Raw genomic sequence first — 23,750 nt, 5'->3', positions numbered from 1 at the left:
AAAAAAGTTGAAAGTGTTTAGAGGCCTATAATCTCCTGACTTGAATCCCATTGAAAATAAATAGGGGATTTTAAAACTGTGAGTCCATCAAAAGACAGTTTGCTGAAAGTACTAGGCTAAAACTGAACCATAATGCTGTTAGAAAAGAAAAAAAAAGTCTTTCTTACATAACCAGGGATGGATTTAGTGATTCTGGAGACAAGAATGGGGACCGGATGCACAATTTTTACTACAAAATGCAAAAAATGATGTCTTGGCAAGCCATCCGATATTTTACATAGTCATTATATGTAATATTTCTCATTATGAACAGCATGCACTGCTAAGCGTGTGGCTGAAAAATGAGACTGTGTTGCCCCTGGATACATTTATTTGAAAATCACACTGAAGTACCTTTTCTCTATGATGTAGATTATTTCATGCCTAGCTGCCTACCTTAGCCTAGTGCAAAGACCACCCTTGCATGCACAAGCATAACGTTCATTCGACCACAAGTATATTTACTGATAGATCTAAATGAAGACACTTTAATCACTGTTTCTATTGAAATACTAGCCAATTCAGCAGTCTTAGTGACTGAAGCTCTTTCCATCTGTGCCCCAATAATGAACCCTCTTTCAAAGTCACTTAGATCTTCTTGCCATCTTGTTCTAAAATCAAGGTCATGTGAGCATGCTCAGCATTTTTATTCGCTACAGAGAATCGTAGGATGGTATAATTGTATCACGCATCTCTGAATCTGTACTTGTTATTTTGCTCCACTTACTCTTAAGTTTTTCAACATAATGTTTGGAACAAAGACATTTTTGACATATTAGACATGATAAAGTGCAGATTTTAATAAAATGTATTTTTATACATGGAGTTTCATGTGGTGACATATGGCTTCACAGGTGTATGTAATTACTCAGGTGTGTTTAATTGCTTGATCAGTGCTTTTTGAAGCTCAAAACTGGAAAATTTGTGACTGGTGAAGTCACCTGAACTGAATCCCATTGAGCATGCCTTTCATATGTTGAAGATGGCTGCAGCACAAGTCTGGCAGAGCATCAGCAGAGAAGATATTTAACACCTGCTGAAGTGTATGAGTCACTGACTTTAAGCAGAAACCGCATGCAGATGATTTGCCACAAAGTCCCAAACATGACTAATGTACTGTACATGTCACTGCTATGGGCACTGTAGCCTTATAACATATAGGTAGATACATATATGTATTGAATAAAGGAATCAGGTATGACTCCACATCCAGAACGCTATATAAAAACAAACTCTGTGTGTGGGAGTGTGTGTGCTTGCTGTCTAAACAGTACTCTGATGTTATATAGGGGCATGCCTTGTTCTTAAAAGTAGCTTGGAGAGCGCATTAGAGCCCTGCTAATCTGGAAGCTATCTAAACAGTGGTGACAGCTTCCCCAGCAGCCTCATCCTCAGTGAAATGCTTCAACATCTCTTATTTATGAGAGACAGCCTAAATAACTTCAGCAATGGAGCCAAAATCCTCCTTTAAACTGCCTGTGCATGAATTACCAGCACACAGCAACAGGAGCAGCAGTGAGCAAAATCCAAACAAAGCAAAAGCCAAGCAGACTCAAAACAGTAACTAGTCAACAGCAAAAAATCAAACAAAAAAACAACAAACTCACTCTGTGACTCACTCCACTTCAACAAGGATGGGTTTGTTAATAATTTTTTGGTGAAATAAAATGGTCTCTTTGTGAGAATTTAAACAGTGCCCTTGGATATCAGTGCCATCCTGGACTAACCAAAAGGCAAACACTTGGATTATGTTCTTCCACTGGCTTGAGACAAAAATAACACGACAAACTTCTGTTCACTGGCAGATTCTGAAGGTCATGAAGGCTGAGATCTGTAACAGTGGATCACAAACAGACCTGAAAATGCCTCAAAATACACAGCTTTTATCTTCTGTAAGAATCAGGCACAGGGCTGTAGCTGTGCAAAAATCAGGGACCACCCTTCATTTAATACATTTCCAGGCAAAAGAGCCATTAGATACAAATCAGTTTTTTTCAGTTTTTGATATAATTTGAAAATACCTGTTGGTCTTTACAATGTTTATATTAATAAACCAAAAGAAAATGACCTAAAGGACTTGGAAAAATGTCAGTTTCAGTTGACATAAAAGTTGAATTTACTAAAAAGTAAAGTGTGTTATTCCCTTCTACTTTTTTTTTTTTTTGGAGATACGAGGTTTTGTTCTGACAGCATATTTTATATATATAGTATTTAGCATATCCCCTTAATTATGGGTTCCATTCTTTTTGGGAGATTTGTGTTCATATTGTGCATATTTTCCCACAGCTCTAAAAGTTAGTCTTAGAAGTTGGTTGAATTTCTGCTTCACACATTCTAAATAGTGTTAAACACATTCAGGGATGCTGGAGGGCCTGGACTCTGGGGTCATCAGAACATCAGCAGCTTGATATATTTATTTATTTATTTGGTTGTTTGCTTGCCTGCTTGTTTGTTTGTTTTGTTTTAGCTTTACATACTGTTTACCTGACAGTCTGCCAGATCTTGAGTTTTTAGGAATCCTATCATCTCTTTTAATTCTCCTTTACCTTTTAATCATTTCTAAAACTGCTCTTTTGTATTTTATTTTTTCATCTATTTGCCTCATAATGGAAATGAAGTAAATGAATCATTTTTGAACAGTACTGTAATATGAAGAAAGACTAAATAAATGCATCTTTAACAGTATTGACTACAATGAGATATAAAATAGCTCCACATAAAAATAGAAAGCACCATTACTGAAAAATATGTGGCAATTGCTCTTTAGATGGCTATAGCTGTTACATTATGCAGTTTTATTGTTGCATATTACTGCACTCTACAAGCAAACGTGCTATTGTAATATCACGTACTTTCTGCTCCTGCTCATCTCTGTATGAATAGAACACATCAACCTGTCCTCTACAGCATGTTTTTAGACTCTTACAATGTTCCACCCACGAGAAGGAGCGGTAGCCATTGTTTTAGAAAGAGGAAAAGATGAAGATGATGGTGATGAAGTAGTAGAAGAAGAAGAAGATGAAAAAGAAGATGAAGATGAAGAAGAAGATGAAGAAGTAACAGAAGAATAAGAAGAAGAACCTGACGAAGAAGCAGATATCCTGGATCTTCCTCGTGGCAAAAGCCCTGTGGCAGGATTTTCATAAATTAACAAGTGTTAAACATCAAAGCTGCTCTCTCTGAAATCATACAGACCTTTTGATCTCATTCACAGCTTGCGCGCAGAGTTGAAGCATTTTATAAGTGGAAGACTAGACGTTTATGTGCCGATAAAGCGGTGCAGTGTTGAGGAGCTAACCCCGGGGTATAGTAAAGGATAAAAAAAACCATATGGCTTTATATCCTTGTGTGAGTGCTAATCTAGCTAATAACGTCTTTTAGTTCACGGGCATTAGGAATGGTAAAAGAATAGAATGGAGTACAAAGGCTTGCCGGCAGTGGAATGGAGCTTTGGTGGAGAAAACAACATGCACTCTCCAGGCACATGGGATATCATACAAGACCCAGGATCCAGACACTTGCTCTATAAGAACATTGCTAAGATTTCATTCCCCCCCTCTGGTACTGTCTAGCACTTCTATCTTCTGAGTCATATAAAGACCCGGGCTAGCTCACAGCCTCGCTCACAGAGAATGGGGGCGAGAGAGAAAGAGAGAGATAGAGAGAATTCTTTATTCCTTCCATGCGTCACATGAGTTTGAAAAGATTACATCTGTGACGTCCTCATCTTTACCCCTGACAGACGAACTGCTCACAGAAAGCTGCAAGACCTGTCAGAAGCGTTTCTAAGCCGGAGCAGTATATCACATACAGTAGACAGTGGCACTGCATTAGTGGTTTTGCGTGGTATATTTTAAACAGATGCGTATTTAAGTCTGGGTGTGAGTAGGTTGGAAGAGCTGGTTGGAAAAGCTGTGGGAACAGACTTTAGGAGAAAAACACTGTGGTTGCTTTTTAAAGATGTTTAAAAATAAAGCTTGCTGAAAAGTGATGCTGCAAAGGAAATATGTCTTGTTAGAACCTGGAGCTGTTTTTGCAGGCAGTTTTTTTAGGCTTCATAACTCAAAAGAACATCTAACGTTCCAACATGATATTCATATCAGAACAATCAGCAGGACTTACTCTCTCTGAGAGCAGTTTCAAACTATCAGGTCAAAACATGGCCCAAAATCCACTCTGTGTCCTAATATGACATCTCACCTTTTAATTTCCATCAAATGTTTGGCGTGTTTGGGTCCAGCACCTTTCCTCCGTGTCTGTGAGCGGGTGTAATGAGTGGTCCAGAGTACTGCAGTTTGTCGAAGAATTCAAAGAAATGAACTACGGTTAGATATTTAATGTTTATTAATATCTGTTGTTTGATTCTGTAGTAACTGTTCGTGTATTTAGATTTATTAGATAACCAGATAACAAGAAAATGCTTTAAGAGGGATTTTTCAGTAGTGAGAAAAACAGTCACAGGCAAACTGCCATTAATCCACAAACAACAAATGACTCGTTGACTTCACAAGATCTGCTTTTCCTTGAGAGCTCTGAATAATAAAAGCAAGAAACCAGGCTGTGTTCTGTAACCAGTCTTGTACAAGAAGCATAGAAGTATGAATATTGCCCCTTCTTGCTTTGTTGTTTGAAAAGCAGTTACAATTTTCAGCTCAACAAATGACAGTTGAAAAGTTCATTTTCCTTAGTCAGCATAGCCCATATGAATAGTCATGAGTGAAGGGTTCTTCTGTTGCTACAAGCTTGACATTGTAACAATAGAAGAGCACTTTTTGCTGCTGTATAGAAGTTCATATAGAATCATACACAGCAGATTCTTCATCAATCTGAAAATCCACTTCACAAAGACAAAGAACCCAGTAAAGATGTAAAGGGTTCTTTGAGTGTTCATGGTTCTGTATATAATCATTTTCTTCGCTAAAGAATCCTTAAAGAACTATTTTTAAAGACTAACGTAATGGTAAATTAGGTAAATTGAGCATGTCTTTCATATGCAGAAGGAAAACTTAAGGGTACTAGTCGTTGATATAAGCAGCAGCTGAAGATGGCTGTAGTACAGATGGCCTGGCAAAGCATCACTAGAGAATATACTCAACACCTGGTAAAGTCTATGTTACGCAGACCTCAAGCTGTCATTACATACAAGAGATGCACAACAAAGTACTAAACATGACTCATTTGTCTAGGGGAGGGAAGGGGGAAATACATATGGCCCAGAATGACTTTGAAAAATATTTGTTTCTATTGACTATATATATATATATATAGTATATTTTCTACACGTAAAAATACCTTTACTTTAACCATTTAACCACATGTGACTTTTTTGAAGACAAAATTAAAACTGCAGTACAAAAGCAAATGAAAGTAACTATACATGCCTTTCTTACAACATAATGATGGGCACTGTATAACTATAAATCAATGAATACTCAGTATCATTACTGCCAATGTTGACTCTGTAATTTCAGCTTTGATCAATAATAGATCAATGTCACCCTGCTGTCTGGATGTGGCATGTAACATGATTTCCATGCAGATGCAAAAAAACAAAGCAAGGGTCAATACTTGAGAAGACAAAAACTCATGAAAGGAACACAGAGACAATCAAACAGGCCAACACTGGGCAATTCATGTTCATAGAGTCAACTATGAAACACCAGGTTTAAAGCATCTTAATGCTTACTATTCAGTAATTACATTGGGCCAGACCAGTCTTGAGTAATTCTAAAGTAATAGGAGTGTGACATGGAAGCCTTTACTTTGTACCTTTGTATCTTAACCTACTGTTCCAGCTTTTTTAGAATTGGGTTTTAAATGTGTCCTCATTGCAATACTCTTTAAGGTACAACTGTGCTGCTTTAGAGAGTTTTAAAGGTAAAATGCTTTCCCTTTCTCAAGGTGCCTATTTGTAATATTTCATATTTTAACTTTTATAAAAATGGAGCTTTGAAGTTTATGAAATGACTGAAACTTCTCTTCTTTCTAGTAAAACATTCTAATGACATTCTGTTGACTAGGACAAAGTTTTCACACCCCTCTGCCACCCCATCTCCTCCCTGTTCTGTAGTCCTATCTCCCAGTCCTACCCCTATTCATCAAGAGTGGGCGGTCTGGCCTTGTAGCTAAAAACAAAAGCCAGCCAATTTTCCAGCCAAAGTTCTGAGAGTTCTCGCAGTCATACAAATGTACATTTGTTGAAAGTATGATCTGAACTAGTAAACAGAAAAATTGAAAAGTCTGTAGTCGAGCCAGCATATGGAATCAATGCAAATTTTTAAAATATACCTACAGTAGATTGTGGTACAATTATGTTCCCTGACTAAAGATGCTAAACAAACATCTTTCAATGACATGAAAAGTGCATCTTTCCACAGAACACTTTTTGGAGGGCAGCAAATAGCTCAAACAAATTGATTTATCTCTTGTATCTTTTTATTGAATAGTTCTCACCCTGGGTGCATGTGTATTTGTGTATATGTGCATGTGTGGCTTTTCCTTATTGATGGAAAAGTTTGCAACTTGCCTGTTTTATAAATATTTCATTATTTATATTCTGTTTCTTTCTGTCTCCATCTCTCTCTATCTCTCAGCTGGGGGGATGTGGAATTCTTGGAGTGGGGGTCTGGCTGTCGGTCACCCAGGGCAACTTTGCCACTCTCTCGTCCTCCTTACCTTCTCTCTCTGCTGCCAATCTCCTCATTGCTGTGGGAACCATCATCATGGTGATCGGTTGTCTCGGCTGTGTTGGAGCAGTCAAGGAGAGCCGTCCCCTGCTTCTGAGTGTAAGTACAAACCTGTGGACTATAATTTCAAAAGAGTCAACAGTGCTGTTTCCTTCCCAGATAGAGCAGGCTTCTGTCATAACCCTGTCGGCACTGAGCAATAATACCTTAGCATCCATGAGCCAAGCATAAAGAATACCAGCATGGCAGAGCAAAACTGTTTTGTTTTTGCTAGTTTCATGTGCACCTACTCACCAGTCATTTTATTGGAAACCCCTACTAAATAGGTATAAGTTTGTAGGTACTGACTGTAGCTCGTCATTTTCCAGACAATTTGTCAGTCCCCTCTCCCCTGTCTATCAGTAGAAAGGGGCCACCTTTGGACCACTAGTTACCAATATTATTTGGGTGGTGGTCCAATTTCAATACAACAGTGATGCTGTACACTTTAGACCAATGTTCTAAAGTGCAGTCTTAAGAATAAAGCTGCCAGAAAGTGATGTTCAGAACAGTGCTGTAGTAGACCCTCTTTTAGTTCCCAAAAGAACATTTTCATGGATGAATAATTAAAGAAGCATCTTTGTAAATGTGAAGAACCTTCTTGAGGTTTAATGTAATTCTATACAAAATGAAAATTTTCCCTATTTGTCCAAGGCCAGAGCCATTTAGTAACCTGTATTTAAAGAGTGAGTATGTGTGTGTGTTGTGTTGATATGAGTATATCAAACATAGCAGTGTTGGGGGTTTCACACAGTGTGTACACTTACCATGTTACCAGACAAACATTATAGGCTACCAGAATCAGAAACATACTGTAGTTGTTGGTCAACATTTGTACAGTATATATCAGAATGTTACAACACTATTCCAAATAGCCCAGAATAACCCAGTTTATAACAAACACTCACCAGCCACTTTATTACGAACACCTCTATACTCACCCAGTCATGCAATTATCCAAGCAGTGCAATGCATAAAATCATGCAGACGTGGGTGAAGTGCTTTAGTTAATGTTTTCATCAAGCATCAGAATAGGAAAAATGTGATTTAAGTGGCTTTGACTGTGGCATGGTTGTTGGTGCCAGATAGGATGATGTAGCATTAGAAACTGCTGATCTCCTGGGATTACACCAGCAGTGCACAACTCCGGCCCTGAAGGTGCCAGCATCCTGCACAATTTGGTGATTTACCTGCTCAAACACACCTGATTCAACTCATCAGTTAACTGCCAGGTTTAGACGGTGTGTTTGAGTAGGGAAACTTGACACCGACCACAACCATAGTTGTGTAAAAAACAGTGAGTGATAATTCTGTGGGCAGAAATACCTTGTTGATGAGGTCAGAGGAGAATGGCTAGACTTATTCAAGGCTACAGGAACTAGAATAACCACTCTTTACAGCAGTAGTGATAAGAAAAGCATCTCTAAATGCATGACATGAAGATTCTTGAGGTGGATGGGCTACAACAGCAGAACACCACATTGCAACAGGAAAAACTTTGCCTGGTCTGATGATTCTCAAGTTCTGCTGTGACACACAGTGTCAGACTTTGATGTAAACAGCACAAATCTATTGACTCAACCTGCTTTGTGTGAATAGTTGAAGATGGTGGTAAGATGATGGTAATGTAATGGTGTAGTATATATTTTCTTGGCACACATTTGGCTCCCTAATACCAGTCAAGTATTTGAATGCTGAGTTTTGTTGTTGGGCATGGGCATTCCACTTCACAGTGGTTACTTTCAGCATGGTAATGCCCCTTGTGACAAAGCCCAAGCCATCTCCATGAACATGAAATGAGTGTCACCAAATCTGTATGCAGCAGAGCACCTTTGGGATCTAAAAAATCAAGGTTGATTGATTGAGTGATTGATTGATTGATTGATTGATTGATTGATTGATTGATTGATTGATAGAACAGGAGTTGCAGAGCGTGAACACACAGCTCACAAATCTGCAGCAATTCCATGGTGCGACCATGTCAACACTGACCAGAACCTTTATGGAATGTTTCCAGCACTTTATTGAATCCACGTCAAGAATTATTTAAGTTGTTCTGTAAGCAACAAGGGGTCCTACTTAGTATTAGAACTGTGTTCAAAAGTGAGACTCTCACTTATCCAAATGACGGCATGTGGTGACAAGTCGTTGAGAAGCTGTGAGGAAGAAATGTATAACATAAAAGTATTAAACCAGACTACGTCATGCACTAGTCAAGTGAAAACATCAGCAAATACATATCTCCTGACACCGCAGCATGACAGGCACTCTACGAATTCTGGAGTTGAGTTTGACAAAGCTTCATGTTCCCCTTTATGGCACACAAGAGTCTTAAGGCATCTTAAAAATCCTCCCAGAGCTGTCTGGAAAATCTCTCAAACAGCAAAGTCATCAGACTTTGGCTGTCTGTGCAGACCAAGCAGCCCGAGCTGGACCCAAAAGATGGTCAACATAGAAAAAAGTGAGAAAAATAAAGCACACAGTTGCATACTAACATTTTTTAGGATCGGGTAGACCAGCCAATGCACCATACCTTGGCAATTGAATGGTAAAAATTAAACAGTATTTGGAAACAAATAAAAAGCACTTGTTTAAGGTCATTTGTTTATCCTACAATTTAAAATGTGAGGCATATGAATTTACTTTCAAATATGTGCATTAAGTTTATTTGCAATTTGTTTATTTTGCCCAATATTTGATGTAATGTGTGCCATTTATGCAGAAATTATGTACACATTTGAATCAAGGAAACTCAAAGTGAATGTAGTTATTTAAAGGCTGTAAATCCAAACATCCTAAAGAGCTACTTGATGTTAGATAGATTGATATATGATAGCTGACTGATCTTTTAACATGATACATAGTAATCTGCTTAAAAATTCAGCCTACAGCAGTACAGCCTACACTTCCGTCTCAGCCTGAAAATCTGCAGCTCAAAGCATAGCAGTTTCCAGTACAGCTAAGCTGTGAAGCCATGAAACATGTTTTTTTCAGCACAGCAGATGAAAAATTCATAGCCAGCAGTTATTTGGTGAACATATAAGGTGGTGCGATGAGAAACAGCAATATTCAGAAATATCCATATTGCTAGACTTTAATATCGCCACAGGTTTCCCGAATGCATCCCTGCTGCAGTGCTCTATGTAGATGGAAAAGATGGTAGGGTCCCTTTCCCATCTGTCATCCTGTGATGTAGTAGCCAGTCAGGAGTGTGCATGGCTACATGTCTTCTTTCAGCCTTGAGTGTTCTCTTCCAAAAGCCATGGGGTGTGCTTTAGCTACAGCCAGCAGTTTGGAAAGAGACACCACAGAGGAGATAAGAAGGGGGAGAGGGTGGGAAAGGGTGAGGGGGGCTGATGATTTATCTCCATCCAAATTTGGTGCTGATATATGATGGGAGAAATTGAATTGATATTGCTTAAGTCTTGTGTTATCATTGTTTTGCAATACTATGTGATATACACTACTATTTAAAAGTTTAGTTAATTACTTGTTATATTAATAATTGCTTTAATTTTAGTCAATAATAACTTAGACAGTGTGGACTAAAATATATAAGCCACAGAAGGTATTTCAAGGTCTTATTAGATATTTCAAATTTTGGGGAACTCAAACATATAAATGATCAATAATATACTGTAATTATTGATAGTAATCTCTTGATCCCTTTTAACATTTTTCATAGCTTGTTGATAGTTGAAACCTATGAGTAGTAGCACCATGATAGCATCTTATACATGTATTTTGTTTTATTCATGCAGTGATTCCAATTTTTTAGTATTGTATCTGCATAAGTAATTGTGCAATTAGTAAAATAATGCATTACATTTAAATTTTATTCATTTCCTGATTATTAGGTTATTCAGTGTTTAACACTTATCTGGTAAATTTTGTTTTTCTATGTTTACATTATGTACATTAATGTATATATATATATATATATATATATATATATATATATATATATATATATATATATATATATGCACAATGTATATGTGCAAAAGCTAAAGACTACTACATATTTAACATAAAACTACATAAAAGCCTCAAATCCTAAATAGAATGACATTTTTTTCAGTATGAGGTGTGTCCATCCTTTACTATCATAAAGGCTTCCATTCTTTCCAGCAGACTTGCTTTCAGTTTTTCTAAGAGATCTGCAGGGATATTTTTCCACACCTCCAAAGTTCGGTCTTAAAAGTTGTTTTATTTTTCATTTTCTGCTTCTCACAATCCAAGTAATCACACATTCAGTGATGTTAAGGTCTGGACACTGTGGTGGCCAGTCCATTGTTTTGAGAACACCAGCCAGCTTCTTTGTTTGATTTGAAAATGGTTTATATTGAAAATATTTTCAAATCATTAAAAAGAAAAAAGGTAAACAATAAAAATCTGTAATTAAGCCAAAAGTTCAAAGAAAAGATAGAATTGTATGATAATCCTTTTGTGTATACTGTCTTGACTAAAACAAAAAAAAAAAAAGTTAAAATCCTAAAAGCCTAAAGTCCTAATCCTAAAAGTCATTAAAGTGAAATGGATTACCCCGATTTTTAGAAATGGGTTGGTGTTCTAAGAGCAGTAAACCATTATGAGCTTTAAGGATAAATCGTTTCCTCACATTTTCATTAAGGGCAACTCGATCGATGACACCTTTTGGCTAGCGTCCCTAATTAGAGCACAGCCTAGCACAAACATCGTTCTCCTCATTCTGTACCGCAGGCTTATGGCTGGAGCTTTTAACAGAGTGAATAACATTTCCACTGAGCTGACTCTGATTAGGTAGCTGAAGCGTAGGCAGCAGCAGGGCTTCCAATTACTGCCCCCAGGTGGCGGCCTTCAGATGAGGGCGAGAGCGAGGGTGGGTCATTAGCATTATCTCTGACATTTACACTCTGCTTTCAGTCTTGGAAGCAACAGGTCAGCGGGTCAATTTGCTCAGACTTCCCCAAAGACTTGCTTAATGAGGGACTTTGTGCACAGCTGTCATGTAGATTTCAAAGGACCTGTCTGCCGTGAGTCAGGGGAAGAGATTTGCAATTTAAAGAGAGATTTGTAATTGCTGTCAGAAATTAGGTGTCATGATGACGTCAGTCCGTCCACTGCAAGTGATGTTTCGCCCATGCGTTTGAACTTTTTTAATGAAATATTGATTTATACCAATGCCTACGCTGTATCATTTCATTTTCACCACGGTTTGAGGTGGCAGAGCTGTCAGAGTTGAGCAATGTTCAGAAACTGCTGTTAACTGTTGGAAAGCCTGATCAGGATTTAGCGTTTTGATTAATAAAAGCAGTGCTATGAAGAAAGTCTCCAGTCTAATTTTCAGCATACATGTGTTTTTCACATGTTCTGACAAACTATGTTATCAGCTAGCCTCATCAGGCTACCCATGTACCGTTTGATCTTGTTCTATTTCTTTGGTCTGTTTCCTAGGCACAGGCTTTCTATGTGGAACTGCTACGCTATATGGACAAAAGTCTAAACCTGCTTGGCCATTAAAACCCATTCATTTCATGAAGCTCCTAAAGCACAGTTCTTTTGCTGATGTTGCTTCCAGAGGCAATTTGGAACTCTGTAGTGAGTGATTCAACAGAGGACAGGCACTCTGCATTTCAGTACTTTCCAGCCCGATGTAAGTTTGCATGCTCTACTGTTCCATGGCTGAGCTTTTGTTGCTCTGACATGCTTTTATTTAATAGTAATAGCACTTACAACTGACAGGGGCAGATCTAGCAGGACAGTAATTTCACAAACTGACTACTTATGGCAGAGGTTGCATCTTATGACAGTGCCATGTTTAAGGTCACTGAGCTCATCAGTATGACCCATTTCACTGCCAGTCTTTGTCTACATGTTAGCAATGGACGTGGCTGAAACACCTGAACTCAGTAATTTGGGGGGGGGACCTTTTGTTCATATAGTATAGCAGTTTGGTTGAAGTCTCTGGTTCATCTACAACAAAGCAGAAGGTGCTAAAATGAAGGCATAGATAGATGCTTTCTAGGACAGTAAGATAATAATCCTGTAATATTTATAAAGTAATAAAGTTCACTGCTAGTTTAGCTGCATGGTTAAGCTGTTACACAGCTAGTGCAGTCACCTGTACCAATGACAAAGTTTTCCTTTCCCTACAATTGCCATGATTTCAGTGCAGCTACTCTATGTAGCTTAGGACAATGAGATATCGCTGGCAGGGAGATTTTATGGAAATGTCTTTCTCAGAGTTACATCAGAATAGGACTACGTACCCTTTTGGGCAACCATCTCACAAGTTCCAACCCCAGGCTGAGAATTGCTGGTTTAAACACTGCATGTTTTGACTTCGAAATCCCAACATTATTGCAGTTAGTTTCCTATTACTTACTTACTTATCTACTCACTTAAAATGTATTTAAATATATTGTAATATATGTATATTTATATATAGGTGTATATATATATATATATAATATATGAAGATTCTTTTGACAAACAAACAGAGAAAATTCAAATTTGATTCAAATTTAGATGTGATGAAATTTTGTTGGGGGACAGGGGTTAGCATAGACACTCTGACTGCCCTACATGCAGCATGATGTGATGCACTGTGTTGTGGCCCATTCCTCCTGTAACCATCATTAAAAATGTATGAGACTAGTGCCACAGTAACACGTCTGCCAATGCATTGATGAGCCTTGGGTGCCCAAAATCCTGGCCCTTCTCGGATCACTGTTGACTACTGACTGGCACTCCACAAGCATTGCCAATTCCAGGTTACTCCTGCTCAGTTGTCAGGTCATAATGATTTGGTCTTGTTAAAGCTACTCCAGTCTTTACACCTGCCCATTCCTTCCACATTCAAATACATCAACTACGAGAACCAACTGTTTGCTTACCATCTAATATATCCAAGATCCTCAACTTGTCCTTTTGTTACAATTTAATCAACATTATATTGCTTCATCTTTTAGTGGTCATAATGTTTCAGCTCATCTGTGTATATAAAAGGGCAAATGACATGAGGCTGAAGGACAGAGATGGAACTGGAAAAGACCAGTCCTGGATGGATTGGTCCAACTGGCCTCTCCCGAGGCAAGGGACACTGAGAAACCCAAGAGCTAGTTTGTTTGAAATGAAGCAATTACATTTTTCACACATGGTGATTGCATATTTATCCTCTATAAACACTGAAATGGTAGAGATATGTTATGTTAGTGCAACCCACAAATTATTTATTAGTTTCTTCTCAGAACTGCTACACATTCAGGGCAGTCCATGAAAAGAACTCAACGTATTCAGTGTGAGAAATTCAAAAAGTCAGACGGGCCAAATGTTTTTTCCCGGCACTGTTACTTTTGAAGATAAGGACGTGCAATTCAGAGTTGGCCTTTCAGGCCGCACCGCTGTCACTCACCTCATTGCTTTTCACTCAGCCTATAAGCCTGCAGTCACCAGGCCCTGAAATGACACCACCTGCAGTGACCCCTTCATCATCGCTTGGGTCCAGACGGCAGAGGGAAAACAGATTCTCTGGTTGGAATAAACCTCGGTGTGCTCCAGCCGAATAGCTCCCATCACCTCTTTGCAATGAACTGTAGAGCTGGAGCACAATAATCGTGAGCAGCATTGATTTAGAGAGTCTGTAGAAACATGGAATGTCCTTGTACACAATAGTCCAGTGTCGACTTACTCTCAGAATGGAAATTATAGAAGGTAAACGGGCTCCAGAATCAATGGCCAATGATTATGCTCCAACTCATCACTTTCCCCCTGCTATGCCATTGATTCCCCACTGCAGTAGAATATCAGAACAAAGCTAGCAAATCAAGCCATAACATAAATAAACAGACCCACTCTAAACTTGATGAATAGTTTTTACACTGTCTTGCTTCACCACTTAATATGGTACAATGAATCACATTGCAAAGCCTCAAAAGAATTCTAAGCTGTAGTTATCTCACTCAGGATCATTTGTTTACCCCATAATGCTGCCTTTTCTATGTACAGATAAAGAAAACCTCTCTTCGGTTGGCTCGAATTGTTTATCCACACACTAAATACACAATCATAAGCCATCGCTAGGCAACACTTGAATTATCTTGTTGGAAAAACTATTTCCACAATCAATACTGTTCTATTGAGAGCCCATACTCATAATAGCCTATATCCCTAAAGAATCGATGAGCAATGAAATCTGGTTTTACTGTCATAGCAATTTGTTTTGACACAATTACATTTGTGGAAAAAAGTGCTTTTTTCTACAGTACATAGAAATGCCATCTCGATTCTCTCCACAGCTTAATGAGAGACAGATTAAAGTGTTGGAAATATGACTAACCTGTAGCACCGTCTGGAATATTTACTAGCTGTGACATTTGGTTCATTTGGACGAGCAGTTATTGCATTTACTGCCTCGATTCTCTTGGGCTGTAGCTTGTGCTGTGAACCATGCACATATCATCACAAAGGCCATTTCACTCCACAAATGGCATCATAGACTCAGTGCTGTTAACAAAGGGCTATTAGAAAGACTGGTAGTGTCTCATACAGTCTTAATTACTCAAGCCTAGTGTTTCAAGGCTGAGGTTGTTTAATTAGTGTACCTTTTTGTTATCTGGAAATAAGGTACCAATTTACTTAAACTCTGCTACATAGCATTTACATAAATATGTTATAAACATGTCATGATGATGTCATATCTTGTCTTGAGTTTTTATTAGTGATGGGTATTGTTAGGATTTTATTGAGACCAATATTGATAACAATACTGCTTATTAGTATTTGTACTTATTGATACCCCCATTGAGACTACTCTTCATAATTTGGTGCAAAAAACAAAGACATGGCATGAAAATATGTGAAAATGTGAAAAAACGGCAGCTATGTAGAATGAGTTCATGTTACATAAACACCGATAGCAGCACTGTTTGTCCAGAAGCTTATCGATATTTTGACACAGACCAGCAATAAATCTGTACCGATTTCATACAGGTTCTTTATACTTATCCCTTGTTGTCCTGACAGACATCCAGTCATATAACAGTGGCATGTTACCATTACCAGTAATTGTCATGACAGGTGTCATATTGTTTGATGTGTTAATGCCTAACTAGAGCACAGTTAGCAAAAATCTGTATGTCATCAAACATCATATCCTCTGTACTGACAATCACCAGTAATGTAAATTTAACATGGTAACACTGTATTTCAACAGGCCCTTAAAAACAGTTATAAGCTATGTAACAATGATATGTAACTTATATGTTATGTTAACAATTATGTTACTTATGTTACTTAACAGTTACTTATATGTTATATGTTAATAATTATGTAATCATTATTTATCATCAACAAACTATTATAAAATGATTAAGTTGCTATTTACAGGCAAGGCAAGGCAAGGCAAGTTTATTTATATAGCACCTTTCATACACAACGGTCATTCAAAGTGCTTTACAAATGAAAAAATACAGAAAAATGTAATTAATTTAAATAAAATCAAATTTATGTAAATAAAAAAAAATTAAAAACATAATTAAAACAATAGATTTAAAAGAAGTTAATCAAATTTAAAAGAAGGAGATAAAAATTAGAATAAAAATATTTAAAGGGACCAATTATTCTAAAGTGTTATACAACAGCTCTGTTACTGTTGTTTAGGGCAATGAACTGAACATAATGATATATGCAAATATATTGGTTTGGTAATTAACATGTATTGAATATGTATGATAGCATATCCCAGTTTAGCAGTGTATATATACTTTGAATAATGCCAAAAAAAAAGTGTGAAATGTAATTTGTCTCTCCCATGGACCCACCACCCCTGGGAGAGGTGCTTATGGAGGTCTGGTGCAATGTGGATCGGGTGGTGGCCGAAGGCAGGGGCCTTGGCTTTCCGATCCTTGGCTACTGAAACTGGCTCTCGGAACATGGAATGTGACCTCTCTGGCAGGGAAAGAGCCCGAGCTAGTGTATGAGGCTGAGAGATATCAACTAGATATCGTTGGGCTCACCTCAGCACATGGCAGTAGCTCTGGAACAGACTCTCTCGAGAGGGGTTGGACTTTATTCCACTCTGGAGTTGTCCAGGGTGAGAGGCATTGGGCAGGAGTGGGCTTACTCATAGCTCCTCAGCTCAGCGCCTGTACGTTGGGGTTTTCTCTGGTGGACGAGAGGGTTATTTCCCTGTACCTTCAGGTCGGGGAACGGGCCCTGACTGTTGTCCGTGCTTATGCACCGAACGGCAGTTCAGAGTACCCGGCGTTCTTGGAGACCCTGGAGGGGGTACTGGAAAGTGCCCCCTGTGGGTCTCCATTGTCTTGCTGGGTGACTTCAACGCTCACGTGGGCAATGACAGTGAGACCTGGAAGGGTGTGACTGGGAGGAATGGCCTCCCCGATCTGAACCCGAGTGGTGTTTTGTTATTGGAGTTCTCTGCTCGCCACTGTCTGTCCATAACAAACACCATGTTCGAACACAAAGGTGTGCATAAGTGCACATGGCATCAGGACACCTTAGGCCGCAATTCATTGATTGACGTTGTAGTTGTGTCATCGGATTTGCGACCATTTGGACACCCGAGTGAAGAGACGAGCGGAGCTGTCAACTGATCATCACCTAGTGGTGAGTTGGATCAGATGGCGAACCCGCTGGTGGACACCTCGGGTAAAGGAAGCCGTCAAGCTGAAGAAAGAGTCGGAGCCTGGTTGGCTTGTGGGACTCTGGAGGCAAAAGATGGGTACCGAAGGGCCAAGCGGGCCATGGCTTTGGCAGTTGCTGAGGCAAAAGCTCGGTTGTGGGAGGAGTTTGATGAGGCCATGGAGAAAGACTATCGACAGGCACCAAGCAGGTTCTGGCAACATTGCGTGGACATCTGGGGCAGTCCCCCTGGAATGACAGACCGGGGTGGTGTTCCCGCTTTTTAAGAAAGGGGACCGGAGGGTGTGTTCCAACTACATCACACTTTTCAGCCTACCCAGTAAGGTCTATGCAGGGGTACTGGAGAAGAGAGTCCGACTGATAGTTGTTTCAGCTACAAGAGGAACAATGTGGGTTTCGCCCAGGTTGTGGAACACTAGACCAGCTTTTTATCCTCACCAGGGTCCTAGAGGGTGCGTGGGACTTCGCCAACCAGTCCACATGTTTCATGGATTTGGAGAAGGCATTCAACTACGTCCCTTGGGGGATCCTGTGGGGAGTGCATCGGGAGTATGGGGTGAGGGGCTCGTTGTTACGGGTCATTCAGTCCCTGTACAAACGGAGCAGGAGCTTGGTTTGTATAGCCGGCAGTACGTCGGATTGGTTTCCAATCAGAGTTGGACTCCGTCAGGGCTGTCCATTGACCCGATTCTGTTCATAACTTTTATGGACAGAATTTCTCGGAACAGCCAAGCGGCGGAGGGTGTCAAGTATGGTGCCCTCAGGATTTCATGTCTGTTTTTTGCGGATGATGTGGTCCTATTAGCATCATCAGGCCAGGACCTCCAGCTCTCTCTGGACCAGTTTGCAGCCGAGTGTGAAGCAGCTGGGATGAAAATCAGCACCTCTAAATCTGAGACCATGGTCCTCAGTCGGAAAAGGGTGGAATGCTCTGTCCAGGACGGGATTGAATTCTTTCCCCAAGTGGAGGAGTTTAAATATCTTGGGATTTTGTTCACGAGTGAAGGAAGGATGGAGCGAGAGGTTGACAGGCGGATTGGTGCGGCGTCTGCAGTAATGCAGACCGGTCCATCGTGGTGAAGAGAGAGCTGAGCCAGAAGGCGAAGCTGTCAATTTACCAGTCAATCTACGTTGCGACTCTCACCTATGGTCATGAGCTTTGGGTAGTGACCGAAAGAACAAGATTGCGGATACAAGCAGCCAAAATGAGCTTTCTCCGCAGGGTCACTGGGCTCTCCCTTAGAGATAGGGTGAGAAGATTGGCGATTCAGGAGAGGTTTGGAGTAGAACCGCTGCTCCTCCACGTTGAGAGAAGCCAGTTGAGGTGGTTTGGGCATCTGGCAAGGATAGGTGAGGTGTTCCAGACATGTCCAATGGGGAGGAGACCCTGGGGAAGACCCTGACACGTTGGAGGGATTATATCTCTCAACTGTCCTGGGAACGACTCGGTATCCCTCCGGAAGAGCTGGAGAAGGTGGCGGGGGAAAGGGACGCTACCATTAACGAACAATTCAGCTGAAAATGGTAAATGTTACAACTTACACTTTAGAAGGAATAACATAGGTTGTAACAGTCACTAAAATATAGTTTACTGATTCAAAACAATCTCAGTGTTGTCTGAGATAAGCTAAATACATGTATTGTATGCATCACAAATATGATTAGTGAAACAGGGTGTCAAAGGTTGCAAATTAATTTTTAACCACAGTAAATATCAGCTTGATGAAACTAAAGAATGTTTTATTTACATGACATGCATTGTTCATTTAGTACTCCGCCTGTTGTACAGTTATGGCACATTTGATATTTTATGTTTTCTTTTTTTTCCCTATATGTTAAATTCAGCAAATTAATCATTCACAAAAATCAGCAGGAAATTGCATAGAGGTAGAATATAGTGTTTACCCTTATTGCATCAGTCAGGTTTGTTTAGACAGGTAAGTAAGTAATATGCATATAAATTAAACACATAAGACATGTCTACCTCACATACAGGGAGATACATATTAGGTTTGGGCTTTAGAGACGAGAGAGAGCGATGAAATGATTAAGATGCTGTACATTACTGCAGTTATAATGAAAGCACTCTATTGTATTTGATTTGTAAGAGCCAGATCGTATCAAACTCAGATTTATTGCTGTGCACTTCACCCCAGAGTTTGTAACATGCAGCATCTTAACTTGGGTTTTTGTTGATGATTGCATTAACTTGAATGCCTTTTATCTTCAGGGATAAAAGCAGCTGACCGCAGATGGTCTCACACTGGATCATCCATCAGAAGTATGACAGTATATTTAATGCTTTCAAATACTCTTCATTTCATTGCTGGATCTGAATTTTGTTTGGAATATGCAGAGTTCTGTACCTGTGTTAACGTTGTGGAGACGGTGAGCACAGGGACACACACATGCTTTGTGGAGGATGTTCTTTATATAAAGGGATAGTGCAGAAGGTGGTGTTCACTGCCTCTGGGCATTTGCAATATCCAGTGCAATCTGACCCAACATGTTTAAAGCACTGCTACCATATGGTTCTTATTGGAAATCGTTGCTTGTGTTCACTACTACACAGGAAGCTTTAAACATAAACAAGTAAAAACAACATTACAAAACAACTAAAACGTTAAATGTAGGTTTATCAAGACTTCTGTTACTGATCTACTTACAGCGAGCACTAAATTTGATTCTCAGATTACTGGGTTAGTCTGCTTTGGCTATTGGATGAACCCTTTCAGCAGAAAAACATCACATAATTCAAAGCATTCAAGTGTCATCACCCACCCCCCTGATATTCCTCTTGCCTGGTCTGGATCCCACAGACGCCATTCTCACATTCTTCACTACAGTCGCCCCACTTTCCAAAACTTTCCCAAAAAAATAGGATTCTCCCTCCAGAGTCAAAGTATCACATTTAAACCTGCATGTTTAATATTCTGGGTTTATTTCAGTCAGTCAGCCAGTGTCTTGTACACCATCTGAAAATACCAGCCTCCCTTTATATTATTTGAACATTTCATCACCAGTGGACCAGTAGAAATGGTTCAAAATTTGTTTTAAGACTCCAAGGCTCTTAAATGGCTCTGAGCTTCTAGACTGACACTTCTAGAATGAAAACTGGTGTAGAACTTTTACATTTTGTAGGTGTTCTTTACCCCTAAAATGGCCGGGACCCTCTGGCAGGTCCAATATTTTAACACTTTACTAGAGGACAGCATTCATTTGGTAAAACTGATTTTATGCCTCTTACGACAACTGTTATCACAAAACCTGTTTTTGTCCATTTTTATGATTCCTGATGCTGGTTGGAATAAACATTTATAACTGTCTATACAGGTTTATTATCACAAAGGCTGGGGTTTATTGTCACAAAGGCTGCTTCAGATTTCAAAGGATTAACACTTCATTTGGAGATTATCAGTAATGCATCAACAACATATCAGTAAAGTAGCTGTAGTGAAGCATCTGAATTCACTGAAGTAAATATCTTGTAGATGTTCTGTTTCCACATTGCTTGCATGACAGTAGATGCACCATTAATACAATACTTCCATTACACAAAACCTAAGCTTACTCAACCTTACCTAAAACCTAATCCTAGCCCTGGTCCTAAGCCTAACCCTAACCTTAACCTCAACGCAAAACCTAATCCTTACCTTCAAATGTTTTTGACATGTTACTGAGAGTCTGTTGAGTGATGGATTCATCTAAAACACCACGCAAAATAATGTGTCACCAGATTAGTAAAATAATAACAATACTACTACAACTACTAATAATAATACAATTATGTAGCACTTTTGAAAGACCCAAAGACACTTGCGAATGTACATTAAACAAACCTTACAGATGACAAAACAAATGACAGAAATACATCAATCACCACACAAAGAAAGAACAGACATGAACTACAATAGATTCATGACAGAGGACAGTTGTATGCAAGAGAAAGAAGATGTGTTTGTTGGATTTGAATAAAGACAGAGTTTGACTGTTGAACAAGTGAGGGAGAGAGTTCCAGAGGCGTGAAGCTAGTGTGTAAAAAGCTCGGTCAGCAATCCTACGGAGGTTGTAAGAGGGAACAGTAAGCAGTCCAGCTGCAGATGATCAGAGCATGCGCATGGGCTTGTAAGGTTGAAAAAGGTCAAACGGAGAGGAAGGAGCAAGATTGTTGAGATCTTTGTGTGTAAGGAGAAGACTTTTTAACTGAATGCGGTATATGAGGTAATGTGTAATGTCATGTGACCGTCTATGAGTGAGGAGACAAGCAGCTGAATTCGGAAGTTTCTGAATTAATGAAGAACTAATGCCTGAGAGAAGAGAGTTGCAGTAATCTAAGTGGTTGGAAATGAAAACATAGTTGTTTCAGCAGCTGGCTGGGAGAGAGATGGATGGATTTAAGCAATATTGCACAGATGAAATAAAAGAAAAAAGTGTTAACAAGGGAAGTGATGTGAATTGAAAGAGTAAGAGAGACGATTTTATTGAGAGAGATTTAGAACCAATGAGAATGAGTTCTGTTTAGCATTAGAATTAGGAAAGGCACTAAAATAACCGGTCTATGACATTGTTCCAAAGAATGTTTTTTCTGTTTTTTTTGGTATTTTTATGTTTAGGAGTGTACATTAATGTACATTAAAGTACATGTGTTTATGGTTTGGTTTTACTTATCCTATAAAATTACTATTTTGGATCTCATTTTGACAAATGTGAAATTTTATTGCCAGATATTTGTCCTCAAGCAAGATAATTGTGAATATCTGAAGTTTTTTTTTTTCTCAACACTGAAATATTAGTTATATTTAAACATACCTTATGTTGTTCAAAGCTGTCTCATCTATTTGGCCGTATGCAGGCTCTGATGGACACCACTTAACATTTGTCCAACCCCACCTAAACCAAAATACCAAAGGCATTTTTTGCAAAGCCATTTTTTCGCTTTGAAAAGCAAAAATACTGAAAGGTCTTCAAAAATTGAAAGAAAAATGCAATGTTTATGCACAAACAATGTTAATGCACAAATCTTGATGTAAACTGTAACACTGAAGTGTGTGGCTGGACACTTACAGTCTCAGCTTTGACTCTATGTAAGTCCTATCCTGTCCATAGGGGTCCATGCAAGACAAATTCCATTTAATGCAGTGTCGTCAAAATATTACCAGGCCTTTGAAATACTTCCACCTGAAATATCAATTTATGATATAGAGATAGATTAAATATCATGTGAAAATTCACAAACTCAATGCTAATTTGTTTGTTGACATGCTTTAGGCTGAAAATATCTCTTACCAAAAGACTGGATGTAGTGCCAGCTGGAAACAGATCATTATAAGCCCAGCCACCCCACTGCCCCCATTCTTTGATTGTATAGTCAAAGTGTTGAAAGTCCATCAGTTTATTAACATCAGCTATCTGTTGAGACAGTTGTTGTTGCTGGAAGCTGTGCAGTTCTAGAGAAAGAAACGGAAGGTAAGGTGTTGAGCAATTGAAGCATTTTGTTAGTCCTGCACCAGCTCTGACCTAATGCCTGGGTTTTATTACTCTATTTGATGTGGAATAATTACAATGCAGTTCCTGGAACATGTCAGATTTCCCAATTAGCAGCTTTGCTGCTGCATTTAACCACTCCAATTACCTGCTGACCAGTTGAACTGGATTGTGCAATGTGTCAGTAATGTGCTTAATCATTGTTTCCTCCAGCTTATGATGTTCACTACAGTTATTTACTGTTTCTGAGGGTTAGTGTTAGTTTCTCTATTTTGATAGAGCTGAGAAATAAAAACTCTAAAGTTCACCACTTATTGATTCATTTTTCCTTTACCTTCCTTTTCCTTTCAAAGGGTTTAGAATTGCAATGAAAACACACTGAAGGACATAAATAACCCATGATACTTTACCCACACCTAACTGCAATAGGAGCCTGATTCCTGGACATGGATTAATCCTGTGAAACCTAACAACTCACCAGTGACTCATGCAGAAACTGTGGCAGTGTCCACATGAACTTGTTAACACCTGTTGCCTGTGTAGTTACGAGTAATGTCCATATTCCGCATAGCTTACTGTGTTGTTTGATCGCACTGTGATAGTTAAAGAGCAAGCTCATAAACACATTCAGATTGGATTTTATTATAATAAAAGCTGAATGATGTGAAGTATATTTCAGGGTTTCCCTGTTCAAAAAATGACATCACAAACCAAATGAAAGTGTATGACTTTTCAGGTTTGTTAGATCACAGCACATTAGATTACATGACATTTCACTGTTTTGCTAGAAAAGAAAAGATTCAATGGCAGAAATAGCCAAATGTTTCCATCAATGCCAATGGGGCTTTACAAGTTCAC

General features: G+C 39.0%; 1 protein-coding gene across 6 annotated transcripts in view; it reads left to right on the top strand.

The window, feature by feature from the left end:
• Positions 1–23,750, top strand: part of tspan4a (tetraspanin 4a) — a 153,028-nt gene that overhangs the window by 82,547 nt on the left and 46,731 nt on the right. For all 6 annotated transcript variants that reach the window (XM_037540061.1, XM_017707467.2, XM_017707554.2 and 3 more), the window contains exon 3: positions 6,633–6,824. In XM_037540061.1, coding sequence (XP_037395958.1) covers positions 6,633–6,824 — 192 coding nt within the window. The remainder of the gene's footprint in view (positions 1–6,632; positions 6,825–23,750) is intronic.

This window comes from Pygocentrus nattereri, chromosome 7, assembly GCF_015220715.1.
Source record: "Pygocentrus nattereri isolate fPygNat1 chromosome 7, fPygNat1.pri, whole genome shotgun sequence".
Taxonomy (NCBI): domain Eukaryota; kingdom Metazoa; phylum Chordata; class Actinopteri; order Characiformes; family Serrasalmidae; genus Pygocentrus; species Pygocentrus nattereri.
This window is presented reverse-complemented; position numbering and strand designations above follow the sequence as displayed.